This window comes from Urocitellus parryii, chromosome 4 (genome assembly GCF_045843805.1).
Source record: "Urocitellus parryii isolate mUroPar1 chromosome 4, mUroPar1.hap1, whole genome shotgun sequence".
Taxonomy (NCBI): domain Eukaryota; kingdom Metazoa; phylum Chordata; class Mammalia; order Rodentia; family Sciuridae; genus Urocitellus; species Urocitellus parryii.
In genome coordinates, this window is record NC_135534.1 from 199,442,782 (window position 1) to 199,459,699 (window position 16,918).

General features: G+C 35.4%; 1 protein-coding gene and 1 pseudogene across 1 annotated transcript; both read left to right on the plus strand.

Moving 5' to 3' along the window:
- Positions 1–4,412: 4,412 nt before the first annotated feature.
- On the plus strand, positions 4,413–5,345 carry LOC113181116 (olfactory receptor 1J21-like). The gene has a single exon (XM_026386497.2). It carries the CDS (start codon positions 4,413–4,415, stop codon positions 5,343–5,345), a length of 933 nt encoding a protein of 310 aa, XP_026242282.2.
- Positions 5,346–9,289: 3,944 nt separating this feature from the next.
- On the plus strand, positions 9,290–13,984 carry LOC113181063 (olfactory receptor 1J4-like; annotated as a pseudogene).
- Positions 13,985–16,918: the final 2,934 nt, after the last annotated feature.

The window sequence follows — 16,918 nt, forward strand, 5'->3', positions numbered from 1 at the left end:
TATAACCATCGATGGAATTGAACAGCCCATAGCAATGCACATTTTCCACTGTAAACCACATGACACAGTTTCCCTATTATAAGTAGCTAAAATGTTAGGTTATACATCCACAGTCACCAAAAACCATCCTTAAATTTAACTTTTCTAACCTCTTAATATAAACTGAACCTTGTTGAGGTTTTAATTTGTCTTTTCATATTATAATGTTGGCCACTTTTTCATGTGGTTATTTTCTGAAGATCTTTTCTGAAATCCCAGTGAATCTTATTTGCATATTTTACACCTTTTCTGTTTGCATGCTTTACTCTTTAAAAGTATTTTCAGAAGGTAAGATTTGCATAGGATTTGGAAAGATGGGATACCTAGGTGTGTAGGATCATAAAAGTGAAGGTCTTCTAGAAATGGTATCTGGTACCTGGAGAAGAGTACCATTATTTGTTAATTCAAGAGATCCTTTTCTCATACTGTCTACTTAAATGAGGAATGTTGTACAGTTGTGGATGTTTGTAATAGCCATGCAAGGAAGGAAAGAGGGAAGTGGATTTCAGAAGGAAGTATTGTCAACTTTCAACTTCTAGGAAAACAGGTAGATCTTTTGTAATGTTATCATCAGGTAAACAGATGCTCAACTATGATCTGTAAGATGCAAAAAACATTCCTGAAGTCTAAAAGTCTTACAAGACTTCTTCATTCAAACACCAGTTTCCAATCCATATTTATTTTAATATAATCAGAACTAATTAAGGTTTATAAATGTTCACATATATTCCCATTGAAAATCAATATGTGATATTTATTTTTTATCAGGCCTTGACAAGATGTAACTGGAGATGTATGGAAAAAAATTAGGACCAATTTTAAAAGGAATGGAGAGGGAAGTATATATTTAAAGGTATTTTGTGGTTTCATGAGAAACTTACACCAATAGAATATTAAAACCATAGCTTTTGGTCAGGAGAATAAGATTTACATGAAGTTATTTTATTCCCCAAGTCCTGTGGTGAGAATGAAACATTTGTTTCCTGACTCTTTTGTTCAAAGACTGAACAAAAGAGTATTTTTTTTAGAGTATTACTGGTATTCTTGAAATAGCATGGGGTTCAGAAACAAGATACTTGGGTAAACACTATCTACCACCTTGGTTTGTTCTGGACTTGACTAATATTTTCCCTAATGTAAATAGAGAAGGCAAAAAGGTTTTTGAACTGCAAGTTTCTAGTAGCAGTCTAATATCATTATCTAATATCTAAAATAATTATAATTATTCTAAAATCCATTCTAATATCATTATTCTAATAGTTGATATAATTATTCTAATATCTAACATAATTATTCCTCATTATTCCATCATTGTTAGTTCTCCAAGAGTAAAGTCTCTTATGACTACTCCAACAAGTAGTTCATGTCCCAAGAGAGCTAATTGCAATGAAGTCATTATTATCTTTTTTTTTTTTTTTGTATTTGGTGCAGGGGTGAAAGGATTTCACCTCGGATCATCTCCATAGTTTATAAAAACAAGGGCTCACATTATTTCTCAGCCTATGAACAAATGTGTATAGATATATTATCATTCTCTGGTTTTGAACTGATAACTCTTTTTCTTTTTGCAATGTAACAGTGAGCCCCATTGAAACTCTACATATTTCACCATGCTCTACGTCTTCCGGAGAAATGGAAGAACCTTTCCATGTCCTGTCGCAGAAGGTATCTGTGATCATTGTCTAAGGGTCTGTGTTATAGAAGTATAAAATTTACTTTCAATGATATGGTCACATTTGTGTGTGTGTGTGTGTGTGTGTGTGTGTGTGTGTGTTGGGAGTGTGCTTCTGATCCCTAGGCTCCATCCCTGCTCACACTAGAGTATAACAGACACCTCTGTGTAATTTATCTTCAACTGAGTCACCACCCAAATTTTGAGATATGAGGTGAAACCACATCTTTATGTAGAGTAAATTATCTCAAACTGATCCTTCATCTACTGGAAAAAGGTACCTTCTTTTGCAAATCTTTAATCCACATTAAGTCTTATTAGACTTTCTCCCAAATTTTACACCCAACTTCTATAAATGTCTGCATTACTACTGCCATAATCCAGATGTGAACAGGTATTATTTCATTCCTAAACTCCTGTAGGAATCTCCCATTTTCATACCTGCTGTCTTTCCTTCCTACATTCTGATCTCTACTCATTATAGAGCAAACAGAATTATTTTTAATAGTATTAGTAATCTTTTTTTTACCATATGATTTATTTTTATTTTTTTTAGTCATACATGACAGCAGAATGTATTTTGACATATAATACATACATGGAATGTACATACATCAATCATATTGTCTATTCTGCTGCCCTTTCTATCTCCCCTACTCCTCCCCTCCTCTCCCATCCTTTCTCTCTATCCAATCTAATGTGACACACTTTTTTTTTCTTTTTCTCATCACAACATCATATATGTATTCTGTGTAACAATGAGGTTCACCTTCCATCTTCCGTGCATAGAGCAAATGGAATTTTGAGTCACTTCCTTTCTTAAATATTTTGTGGTGTATACTATTTCTATGAGAGTAAAATGGAAACTTTCTATTATTTCAGGAAACTTTCTATAATGCTTTACATACTCTGGCCTCTCAACAATCCTCCAGGTACCTCTCTTACCCAGGGTGGCCATGACCTTAAATGGTCTCAGCTCCTCAAATGTCCCAGCCATATTCTCTCCAAACACTTCATTGGAGTGCTAATTTTTATAATCTTCATATGACAGGCTGTAATATTCTGGGCTTCTTGAAAGACAATGTATAGTAACCTTTGCCACCACCTCGTCGCCTCTAGTAATCAACAATCTATCAAAATCATGACTATGCATTCCCTCCAATTCCAAGCTAAGAATTTGTATTCATGCTACAAGCTAGGAATTTGTACTCCTCATTTCAACACTCGAAAATGGTACATAATGACATATGAAGAGTGCTATTTATCTTACTGGAAGTTGCAAAATATTTTAAAAATTTGCATGCCCAAAAGATAGCTATTTAACATTGTCATCATGATAAAGTATCTGTTATTAACATGGAAATAAATCAGATAACTGGATATATAATGTACCTCAGGTAATAATATCACATCAACAGAATTTTTAGCCTAGTGGGCTAAAGGATGTGGAACATTCAAAGATAATTTCAATCAATTTGTGAGAATTGGTACATTAATGTGTACTTTAGGTAAGCCCTCCCCCCCAAAATGAGTTATGAATAACATAGGGAGGCATCTTGTCATTTCAGCACTCAAAAATGTTCAGACTAAATAAATTTTAATGAAATTTGGATTCTATATTTTACTAAATTATCATATTCTCTTTCCCCATTATTTGGCAATTTTTAAGAGGAATTAGTCTAAATTACCAAAAAAACCTGAAGGAGAAGGAGAGAGGAATAATAGCATTAGAAAAATTTAAGAAGTGGTAGAAATACAACAAGAAAGTATTAGTAAAAAAATAATTGGCAGGAAACCAAAATGAGGAACCACTTCTTTCAGGTTTGAAAGAAAAAAGCTATCATTTGTTTCTGCAGGAGAGACATGGAGAACTTCATCTTGGCCAATTCAGGATGTGGCTAGAAAAGGAAGTATTTCCTGGCATTCCATAGTCTTTAAAAAGCAAGATTTGGTTTGAGATGAGAGAATACACAAAAAAGGAATTTGGAAGAGAAACAGAATGTTTCTTCGCATTCTATGAAAATTCCTTTAGAAATGTTGACATAAGACTAAAAAGGGTAAGTGGGAAAGAGATTTCCTGAAGAATAAAAATCTTTATTACAAAGTATATCACCAGACATCTGATGTTGTTGATCGGATTCATGCCTTTAAAGGCCCTTCCCTTGACACGCTGCATATGGTTTTTTCATCAATTTTCCAGACCCAGATGTCTTATTGATTCAAAGCTCCCCACAGGGTTCTCTGATCTTGATCCAAACCATAGAAATAAAGCATCAGCCAAAGTGGGCTTCAGAGCCTGTGAAAGGTTCAGCTGGCTCAATAGACCCTTAGGGATTTTCTACTACAGTCCCATTGTCTGGTTTCTTACCTCGCCTTGCACCTAATTCCTTAATCTCTGATTTCCATCATGAATTCTTGGACTCCTCATGTTTGAACCTGGTCTGATCTAATGATGATACAGATGTTTCTTGATTTCTGCAAAAGATATTGTGTTGGTTCTTGGTGGACAAATAATATCCTTTACCCAGATCATCCATCACTAGCCAGTAATGTGGCAAAAGACTAAGGTATTCATTCAGATTAAAATGCACATATTGACTAGTTCAAAACTATGTTTTTATTATGTAATAGTAACCACGACGTCCCCTTCTTTCTTATTTCCATCTCTTCTTCATCTCCAGTAAAAGAGAACTTGAAGAACATGAGGAGGGATAATCAGAGCAGCGTGTCCGAGTTCCTCCTCCTGGGGCTCCCCATCCAGCCAGAGCAGCAAGGCATGTACTACACCCTGTTCCTGGGCATGTACCTGACCACGGTGCTGGGGAACCTGCTCATCATCCTGCTCATCAGGCTGGACTCTCGCCTGCACACCCCCATGTACTTCTTCCTCAGCCACTTGGCCCTCACTGACATCTCTTTCTCCTCAGTCACAGCTCCAAAGATGCTCATGAACATGCTGACGCACACTCAATCCATCTCCTATGCTGGGTGCATTTCCCAGGTATATTTTTTCTTATTTTTTGCAGATCTCGACAGCTTCCTTCTTACCTCAATGGCTTATGACAGATATGTGGCCATCTGCCACCCTCTTCATTACACCAGAATGATGAGACAGAGCCTCTGTTTCCTACTAGTTCTTATGTCCTGGGTCTTGTCCTTTGCCAGTGCTCTTTTGCACACCCTCCTCCTAGCCCGTCTCTCTTTCTGTGGAGACAACACCCTTCACCACTTCTTCTGTGACCTCTCTGCCTTACTCAAGCTGTCCAGCTCAGACACCACCATCAATCAGCTGGTCATCCTCACTGTAGGAGTGGTAGTCATTACTCTGCCATTTATTTGCATCCTGGTCTCTTACATCTACATTGGGGCCAGTGTCCTGAGAAGACCCTCAATTAAGGGACTTTGCAAAGCCTTGTCCACATGTGGCTCCCACCTCTCTGTGGTTTCTCTGTACTACGGAGCAATTATTGGACTCTACTTTTTCCCCTCATCCAATAGCACTAATGACAAGGATGTCATTGTGTCTGTGTTGTACACTCTGGTCACCCCCATGCTGAATCCCTTTATCTACAGTCTGAGGAATCGGGATATGAAAGGGGCTTTAAGAAACATCCTCAGGAGAGGAACAATTTGAGCATGATGGGTTGTGTCTTCCCTATTACTTGGTTGGAGACCATCTCACTTGCCATGAATGCATCCTTCCCTCTGAATTATCACCCTTAATGAGTCTTGTGGCACCTTTTCCAGCCTTTATTTTCTTTTGCCTTGAATTTAGTTTCTCTAAGTTCTTAAATTTATTATTATTATTTTTATTTTTGTGAACTAGAGTCTTGGGAAACATTTTCACATAGTATGTTTGTCCCACAATTTTTTTAAACTTTTTATAGTGAAAGTCTTTCTGGTTTTCATTTCATAGTTTGTAGTTTTTTTTATAGGTAAGGTGTTTTCCTTTCTTAATGTCACAAAAAAAATTTTTTTCTGGTAGGTTTATTATTTCTTTTAGTTTTTAACTTTATAATACACTATAAATTTATTTTTATAGATAACAATTTTAAATCTAGCTTCGTTTTGTTTTTTATTTTCTTTTAAATTTATTTTAATCTTTGTTTTTTGACATGCAAAAGTCATACATATTTATGGGGTACTATTAGATGTTTGCATACATGTATACAATGTATAATGTTCAAATCAAGGGAAGTATATCTATATCTATTTCCTCAACCATGTATCACCTTGTGGTAGGAAGTTTCAAAATCTCTTTTTCTAGCTTTCTTTAAACATATAGTGTAAGTATCCAGAGTCCACCATATTGTAAAATAGAACAACAGAATTTATTTCTTCTAACAGTAACTTAGTACCTGTTGACCAACCTTTTCCCATCCCTCTGCCCCATTTCTTCCCTGAAATTGTAATTTATTGTCCTCAATCCTAATATTCTTTACTATTGTTATAGTGACAGTGACTAGGCATACCACATCCAAATTTTTCTTGAAAATGAGAAGGTCTGTTCTCAAACTGAAATAGGTTGGCTCTTTGTAAAAGGTCAGGTACAAATCAGGAGCAGAAACTTGACTGGACTCTCTAGTCCAAGGAGGATTAAGTGGTTGTGAAAATAGCAGGGAGAGAAGAGATTTTGCAGAAGACTTTCAGGCTTTGCTGTGATTGTGAGTAATCAGTTTATTGTGCTATGGGGGTTCAGCCTTTCAGGGTGTGTGCAGAAGAAGAACTAGGCAGGAATTCAGGAAGTCCAGACAAGCCACAGTGAGCTCAACCAGGTTTTCAGTGTAGTTTAATCCAACTATATTTTATCTTTAAGTGAAGAAAGATATTTCCCTTCCAAGCTACATAATTGTAGAGTCCTAGGTTTCTGTTTGAAATGGCAATTTTGTCTTTAGTCCTGGGGAATCTGCCTGTGCTCCAAGCAAGTGTACCTAAAACTTCATTAAGTCAATTACTATGACAGATATTTCCATAGCCATTATTTCAATGGGTTGTAGAAATTGGTATGAAGGAGGAAGTTAAGTTAAGGGAGGTTTAATAACTCAACCTGTGCTAGTTTTGGAACTGGAACTCAATCTACTGTGTGTGTGTGAGTTCAAATCATGTAACTATAAACCAATTACATATTTTTCAAACATCTGCAATGTTTTCATCCATTTTACTGGAAAACTTACTTTCATTTTTATAAAAACACTGAAATAGCATGTGAACAAATAACATGTGAAGTTAAATTTACATGTGTATGTATGATGTTGTTCATACATGTGAGACATATAATCACATTTTAAATAATGTTAAGATAAATATTTATTTAGTAATCTCCAGGTTTAAATAATAATAATAATAATAATAATAATAATAATTAATAAACTATCAAAATGTTGAAGTACCTTTGGTCCTTAACTTTAACTTCTCTGTTCTCGAAGGAAACCAGTTTCTTGACTATTTTCTCAAGTCCCTTACTTTTCATTGACTTTCAATGCCTCTGCACTGATCCTTCAATTTTATTGGCTTTGTATTATATATAAATGAAATAAAACTGTATTTATTCTGCTTAATTTTGCTTGCATTTTTTATTTCTGTCTTGGAAAGGGGTATATATCCCCCAAAGATAAACTTAAAATAACCCTTTTTACTCTAAACTTTTTAAATTTAGATTCATCAGGGCTTGGTGCTGCGGAAAGGCATATGTGTCCAAAAAATGTACATAAGCCCAAGGTACTTTGGAAAGATATTCTAACAGGACAATGGAAATGTTCTGACCCAGTGATTGTCTGGAGTTGGGGGTCTGTTTGTGTGTTTCCACAGGGAGAACAGCAGCTGATTTGGATTCCAGAGAGATTATCTAAAGGGATTTCCACAGACCAAAAAGAAGATGATTTGGCTCAAATCCATAACAGCTGATATTCAGAACTCCAGTTTGGCTATTCTTACATCTTCGACAGTGATTCTCCCACACCTGGAGGCTAATGAATAATGAACACCATTAAGGCCTATTTCAAATGTAAGAAACCTTGGGGCTTGCTTGTGGGAATACTTTCAGACCCATTATGCAAGTTACAGGAAGAAGGATGGAATATCAAAAGAAGAGTCAGTGCCGCAGTCTGTCTGGGCACAAAATAACGGAGCCACCACAAAGCCTTGTAGGTTCAAACAGCAACTCTTTATCCCCCAACTCTCACCGGCCTCTACACACACTTCCCGGGAATACACTCTCTCCACCCGGCTGCACGCCAATTCTCCCAGAACCCCATGAGAACTCAATGGGAACTCCAAAGTAGCAGGAGCCCTAGGCAGCAAGATATATATATATATACATTCTGTTCAATTTTCTGTGAAACTAAACTGCTTTAAAAATAGTCTGTATATTTATATATATATACACACACACACACACATATATAAAGATATGAATTGTATGTATATGCATGCATATATATATATATATCAATTATATAGTATATATCAATATATCCCTCTATGAGTTATTCATATGTTACACTACAAAACTAGTATGAAAAGGCAAGACATGATATGAATTCAGCTACATGACATCTTGGAAAATGTGAAACTATAGAAATAATACATAAATCTGTTTGCTAAGGCTTTGTTGTAGGGGAAGAAAAAGGATGAATCAGTAGAGAAAAGGGGATTTTTCAGGGGAGAAACTTGATTTTATATGCTGCTATAACAGTGAGTACATATCACTATGCATTTGGCTGAAACAACTATAGCAAAATGTAATCACAACATACTACACAAAGCTTAAACCCCAATGTTACCTATGGACTTTAGTTGATAACAATGTATCAATATTATTCGGTTGTAACAAACATGTTACATCAGTGCAAGGTGTAGCTGGGGGGGGGGAAGTACTATATGAACACTTCCTGTTCAATTTTTCTATGAACCTAAAACTGTACTAAAAATAGTCTAATAATTAGTTTCAATTATACTAATTTAAACCTATATCCACCGAGTATAAGAGTTCTTATTAAACAACATGTGGCATTGGCAGGAGATTTTTAAGTATTTTCCAAGTATAATGAACAACAAAATTTATCTCATTGTGCTTTTACTTTCTATTTCACTGACCATCAGGGAAACAAAGTATCTTAGCCTCCATAGTATTCATGACAACCCAAATTTCATGATCTGTGAAGTTGTCACTGGTAGGGAATCACAGCATTTTCTACCCATCTAGGTGGGTCAAGATGGATCATTGTCCCAAATGGAGGAGAATGTGTGTGATTCCTGGCCAGGATTCTCAACAAGAATGTGAATCTTCTCCTCTATTGGATGGAATCAGATTCCCTTAGGTTCTCAGAATAATTGAGCCTGGTTCCTGAATTATCACATAGTTAAACTTTCTACACGAGGAGACCCACACAGGACATGAGAAACATCACCCTTACTTCTGAAGAATCCCTTCATGTGAAATACATGGTCATGCCTTTTTGCTGCTTTTCAGTTGGACCCAGTTATTTTAGCACTCCAAGTTTCCAAGATTCTGATAGTATTTAGTATTATAACTGAGTATAAACTGTGAACATTAATTTCTGGTGCTCAATAAATGCCATGCATGAGAATGTTCTTAGCAGTTATATTACAGGTAAATTGCATAAATAATTATGCACAAAAAATACATAAGAAAAACTATTTCATTAGTTTAAGAAACTGAGCATTGGGTTTGTTCATATGACACTGTCTATTCTTTTTAATAGCAAAACTTCATTTAAATATAGAATACCATGTTATTAATTAGAAGCTTTATGCTTGATAGAACAATACTAGAAGCAATCCAAGTGTCCTTCAGCTTAGAATGGTAACAAAATTGTCATTTGTTCATACTTTGGAATAATTATAATAACACATAATTTAAAAATGATCTTTCAATAAATAATTTGAAATTAGATTTAAATAAATAAATAAATACTACATAGTTATATTTGTTACCCATCTTCCCCAGCTAGGTTATGTTACAATAAAAATGAAATGTTTTTTACTCAAAAAAAATAATTATAATAACACAGCAAACAATTAGCCACTTATATATACAGCATAGGTTAACTGTTTTTGTACTATTTTTTAAAAAATTTTAAATTTGTTTTAATTAGTTATACATGGCAGTGAAATGCCTTAATGCACTTTGATATATCATACATAGATGGAATGTAATTTCTCATTTTTCTGAGTGTATATGTTGCAGAATCATATTGTTCATGTAGTCACATATATACATACAGTAATAATGACAGTTTCATTCTACTATCTTTCCTGTCCTCATATCTCCTCCGACCCTCCCATCACTTCCCTCTACCCAATCTAAGGTAATGCTATTCTTCCCTAGTTCTCCCTGCCTTATTTGTGAGCTGTCATCCACATATTAGAGAAAACATTCAGCCTTTGGTTTTCTGAGATTGGCTTATTTCGCTTAACATGAAAATCTCCAACTCCAACGATTTACTGGCAAATGCCATAATTTTACCCTTCTTTAAAGCTGAGTAATATTCCATTGAGTGTACACCACATTTTTCTTTATCCATTTATCTATTGAGGAACACCTGGGTTGGTTCCATAGTCTAGCTGTTGTGAATTGAGCTGCTATAAACATTGATGTGACTGTGTTGCTGTAGTATGCTGAGTCCTTTAAATTCTTTGGGTAAAAATCAAGGCATGGGATAGCTGGGTCAAATGGTGGTTCCATTCCCAATTTTCTGAGGAATCTCCATACTGCTTTCCATAGTGGTTGCACGAATTTTCAGTCCCACTAGCAATGTATGAGTGTACCTTTTCCCTTGCCAACATTTATTGCTGTCTGTATTCTTGATGGTTGCCATTCTGACAGGGGTGAGATGAAAGAGTAGTTTTGATTTGCATTTCTCTAATTGCTAGAGATGTTGAACACTTTTTAATATATTTGTTGATCAGTTGTATTTCTTCTTCTGTGAATTGTCTATTCAGTTCCTTAGTGTATATTCAGTTCCATTTATTGATTGGGTCATTTGTTTCTTTAGTTTTTTGTTTGTTTGTTTGTTGTTGTTTTGGTGTTAAGCAACTCAATGAGACCCTGTCTTTAAATAAAATACAAAATAGGACTGGGAAGGTGGCTCAGTGGTTGAGTGCCCTTGAGTTCAAGGTACCTCCCCCCACCAAAAAAAAAATGGAACTAGAGATGTAGAGAATGGATTTTGGATCGGTATGGCAAGGAGTTGAGCAAGAAGCATAAATTGAAAGGTTATTTATGGTATTGTGAGAAACTTAAAGCAATAGACTGTGGACACCATGGTGATAATGAGACATGTGTCCCTTCAATCCTTTGCTCTGAGAGTGTTAGAGTGCTCCTGAAATAGCATGGGGTCCAGAAACTAGGTACTTGGGTTAACAAACTCATCCTCCAGCTTGGTGTCTTATGGATTTAGAAACACATTTTGCCCAATGTGAACAGAGAAGTCAAAACACTTTGTGAACCACCAAGTTTCTAATACCAGCATTTGTGTATTATCATTATTCCTCCAGGGGCAAACTCTCTTATGGCTGCTTCAACAAGAAGTTCATCCCACAAAGGAGCCAATTGCAACGAAATCATTATATCCTGTATGTAATCTGTAGTTGGAGTAGGAGCTTTGATGCTGAGGTCCTCTTATAATTTATAAGATGAGAACTAACACCTATTTCTCAGACTGTGAACCAGTGTGTATTGATATATATTTTTTCTTTGTTTCTGAACTGATAACTCTTCAGCTTGTTGTGATGCAATGGTGAGCTCCACCTGTTTCCCTGAGCTCCATATCATCCAGAGAAAGATGGAAGAACTTTTCCATGTTCTGTAGCTGAACATATATGTGCTCATTGCCTAAGGATCCATGTCAGTGCAGGTATAAAATTTACCTTCAGTAATATGATCATGTGTGTGTGTGTGTGTGTGTGTGTGTGTGTGTGTGTGTGTGTCTGGAGTATGCTTTTGATCCCTAGAAACCCAGCCCTCCCAACACTAGAATGTGACAGACAGCTCCATATAGAGTAATTTATCTTCATATGAGTCTCCATCCAAATTTTCAGATGATAAGGTGAAACCACAATTCCATAAAGAATAATTTATCTCAAACTTATTCTTCATCTACTTTTTTTAAAACACACTGGAAAAAATGTACTTTCTTTGGTTAATCCTTAACACATATTCACATATTAAATCTTATTGGGTTAGTTTTTTTTTCAAATTATGCACCCAACCTCTGTAACTTTCTTCATCTCTGCTTCCAAAATCCAAGTGTAAACATGTATTATATGATACCTAAACTGCTGCAGTAACCTCCTTTTCAGATCCCTGATGACTCTTGTGCCTTCCTATAATCTTATCTCTATCCAGTAGACAACGAATGGTTTACATGGTTAGTCACTTCCTGTATAAATTGATTTTTTGTGTATAGGCTGCAGTGCTTTGATGAGAATAGAATTGAAACTTTCTATTGCTTCAGATAGGCCTTGTATTTCTATTACTTCAGAAAAAGCCTCTGGCCTGTCACCATTTCTCCAGCTGCATGTCTTTCCCAGGATGGCCGTGATCTTGGCTGGTTCTGCTCCTCAAGTGCCCAGCCATGCTCTCTCCAAACACTTAACTGAAGTACTTGCCTTTGTAATCTTCAGATGACAGGCTCTCATATTCTGGGCTAACTGGAAAGAGCACATAACAGTCACATTTCCCATACCCAGTCTCTTGTAATCAACAATCTATCAAAATTATGAATATACATTCCCTCCAATTCTAAAGTAGGAATTTCTCCTATGTGTATCTACATTGCAGTGTAAAGTGAAATATGGAAATTGTTATTTATTGTAATCTTATTGGTAATAACAAAACATTAGAAACAACTTACAAGTCCAACAGACAGCTATTTACCATTGTCACTACGATAAACTGTTAGTAACATGATATATATAACTGACTATGTAATTCATCTCAAGTAACATTAACAAAATTTTTAAACTAGTGGGCTAAAGGATATAGTACTTCTAAAGGTACTTTCATTCAATCAATTTGGGACAAATGGTACATTAATGTATACTTTAGGTAATCCTCCAAATGGGTTGTAAGATAGTGGGACAACTCCTCGCTTCAACTCTCTAATATGTTTAGACTGAATAAAAGTTAACGGATTTCAGATTCTATACTTAGGTAGAGCATCATATTCTATTTCCTTGTTATTTGGTGATTGTTAACAAAAATTAGTTTAAGACCAACAGACCTGAGGAGAGGGAGAGGGGAATGATAACAAATGGTAGAAATACAGGCTGAGATTAGTTAAGAACTGCTAGCATAAAACCAAGGCGAGGAACTACAAAAAGGAGAATTCATTTTTTGTTTATGAGGAAAAGAAATGAAGAACTTCTTCTGGGTCCATCCAGGATGTGGCTAGAAAAGGTGATCATTTCCTGGCATTTCATAGACTTCAAAAAGCAATATTTGGTTTAAGTTGAGGGAATACACAAAAAAGGAATTTGGAAGAGAAACAGAATTTTTCTCCATATGCTATGAAAATTCCTTTAGAAAGGTTGAAATAAGACTAAGTGATTTTGGTCTCATCTGTCACTGTCCCAAAGATGCTGGTGAACATCTGGGATAATCCATCTCCTATGCTGGGTCATTTGCCAGGAATTTTTTTATGTGTTGTTCCCAGATCTTGACAGCTTCCTTCTGACCTCAATGGCCATCTCTCACCCTCTGTAATATACCACCATCATGAATCAGAACGTCTGTTTCTTGCTTATAATTGTGTCATGGATTTTATCCTTTGCCAGTGCCCTTTTGTACACGTTCCTTCTAGCCCATCTGTCCTTCTGTGGAGACAACACTGTTCACCACTTCTTCTGTGACTCTGTGCCTTACTTAAGCTGTCCAGCTCAGACACCACTGTCAATTAGTTGGTCATCCTCACTGTAGGAACAGTGGTCTTATCCTGCCAATCATGTGCATTCTGGTCTCTTATGGCCACATTGGGGCCACAATCCTGAGAAGACCCTCCATCAAAGGCATCTTCAAAGCCTTATCTACATGTGGTTCCCACCTCTCTGTGGTTTCTGTGTACTAAGAAGCAATTATTGGAGTCTACTCTGTCCCCTCATCCAATAATACTAATGACACAGATGTCGTTATGTCTTGAGTTGTACACTCTGGTCACCCCCATGCTGAATCCCTTCATCTACAGTCTGAGGAATCGGGATATGAAAGGAGCTCTCAGAAACATCCTCAGGAGAGCAACATTTTCAGTGTAATATGCTTTATGTTCCCACTAACTGCATATGAGACCTTATTAATCCCATGTGTGCACCCTTTTCTCTCTGAATCTCTTTTCTTAATTAATCTTTAGATGGTATTTTCTTTTCTGCCAATGTTTACACTTTGAATTTAGTTATTCTGTGTAATGTTTTGTCAGTTTGTCAGACTTGGGAATATTTTTACAGATATACCTGAATATTTTTTTCTTATTTAATAGCTTGCTTTTCTTGTAAATATTTCAAATTTCCACATAGTCACAGATTTTGGTCCTTTTTCATTGGATAGTCCTCTTCCTTTTTTATCAAAATTTGTTGTTTCTTAAGATAACAATTGCATTTATTTGTTCAAGTATATTCATGTTTTTATTTTTGTTTTTACCTTGTCATATACTTGGAATTTTATTTTTGTGAATAATCTTAATCATTAATTTAGTTTATTGTTTTTATATTCTTTTTTTTTGCTTTTTTATCTTTTTATTTGATGCATAAAATGGTACATATTTACAGGATACCATGAGATGTTTCCATTCATATACACAATGCATACTGCTCAATTCTTTTTTTTTAAAAAAAAGCTATCTAATTTCTCAAATATTTATCAGTTCTTTTTGGTGAAAACTTTCAAAGTCTCTTCCAGTTTTTTTTTGGTACGTATAGCATATAATTATATATAGTCACCGTATTGTTCAATAGAATACCAGAATTAACCAGTCTAACTATAACTTAGTATTTATTGGCCAATCTTCCCCAACTCTCTCACCCTTTTCACACCAGTTATTGTAATTTCTTAGGCATTGTCCAATTTTTTTTTTTAACTTTGGTTGTGGTGATGGTGATTAAACACCTGATTTTTTTTTTTTTGCCACTCAAAAATGAGAATTTCTTTCTGTAAATGAAGAGAACATTGTTCAGATAGAATCCGACCAGCAACTTGACTAGGGAGGATTAAGTATGTGTGAAGAATAGTAGAGAGAGTGGAGGTTTTCTCCTGAAAAACTCCACTTTCCAGGAGTTGCTGTGATTGTGGGTAATGAGTCCATTCTGGTATGGGGGGTGCAGCCTTTCAGGGTGTGAACAGAAAATAACCAGGAAGGAAGTCAGGAAGTACAGGCAACCTGCAGTGAGCTCAAACAGGTGTTTGGTGTAGTTGAATCCAACTATATTTTCTCTTTCAATGAAACAAAGTTATTTCCCTGCCCAGCTGCATAAATACCATCCTATGTTTCCATCCCGAATGGCAGTTTTGTCTTTAGTCATGGAGAAACTGCCTGTGGTCCAAGCAATGTGTTAAATGTACTTACAAATGTACTTATTAAGTCAATCACTGTGGCATACATTTCCATGGCTATTATTTCAATGAGTTGTAGTAATTGATATGAAGGAGGAAGTTCAAGTTAAGGGGGATTTAATAAATAGGCCTGTGCTAATTGGTGGAATTGGAACTCAATCTACTGAGTGTGTGAGGTCAAATCATACAACTATAAATCAATTGAATATTTTTCACATTTCTGTAATATTTTTGTCCATTTCACTTTCATCTTATAATAATATTGAATTTGGATATGAACAAAATGACATATATAAGATGTTATATGCGGTTTAACTGTAGCACATATATGATGTATTTTTCCTTATAAATGTACATGTGTTAATATATATAAAATATATGATCATATTTTAAGTAATAATGTTACCAAGAGCTCAGTCCTTGTCCTGGATGCCAATTCAATAATGAAGACATGGTTTTGAGGGAAAAGAAGGTTTATTGCCTTGCTAGCAAAGGAGAAACACAAATTCTTCCCATCAGGAAGAACAGAGGGTTTTTAAAGAAGAGATTCATTCTGGTGAGCCCTGGGGCGAGTTGTGACTCACTTGTTAATTTGAGAGATAGCCTTTCTTAGATTTTCTGAAGCTATCCCTGGAGTCTGAATTACTTGGTTCCTGTGGTAGGTGGGTGCTCAAAGATAGATAACTTGGCCTAGGATGGGAAAAAGGAAATCCAGTTCCTTAGCCATAATGGCAGAGCAACAAAGGCTATATAAAAGCATGAGGGGGACTCTCATTACAATAGTATTTAAAGAATAATATTCATTCAACATCATTCACCTTTAAATAGGGAAAAAAAAGCTAACAATGTGTGGAAGCTCCTCTGGTCTTCAGCTATATTTTCCTTGCTCTTGAAGGCACCCAGTATCTTGAGTATTTTCACAAATTCTTTACTTTTCATTTAGAATTTTAATACTTCTGTATCGATCCTTCAATTCTGTCTTCTCCATACTGCACAAAAATAAAATAAGACCCTATTTACTCTGTTGAATTTTTCTTTTGTTGTCATCTACTGTTGTCCCTGTGAAATCATCTTTATATTTTCATATTCCACTGTGACGCTCTTATCTCCTCTATTTTCAGGACCATTTATTTTCCTTTGGCTTTCAACATTTTTCTATAATGATCATGCTACTACAAACATTTTTGTAATGCATCCTCTGTGTAGATTCAAGGGATTCTGTAACACATACACCAAGAAGAAGGATAACTGATTGTAGACCATGTGTATATCTAATTGAACTATCATTGCTAAACTCTCCTACAAAACAATTACACTATGAAGACAATAATGATAAGACTTCATACTATATGATCTCAACTGTATGACATTTTGGAAAAGGCAAACTATAGTGATAACAAAAATATTAGTAGTTGCTAAGTCTTTGATGCTGGGGAAAGGGAGGGATGAATATGTGAATCAAAGAGGATTTTCAGTGTAGAATTTTTTTTCTGTATAATACTATAGTTGAGTACTTCTCACTATAAAACTGTTAAAAAAAAAAGCAAAAGAAAAACCTGTAGTGAATTCTAATATAAACTGTTCATGCTAGTCAATAATAATGTATCCATATTGGTTCAATTGTAATAATTGCACTATATCAA

Coding starts and splice junctions, on each gene's coding strand:
- LOC113181116 (XM_026386497.2), top strand. CDS start 4,413: ATGAGGAGGGATAATCAGAGCAGCGTGTCCGAGTTCCTCCTCCTGGGG.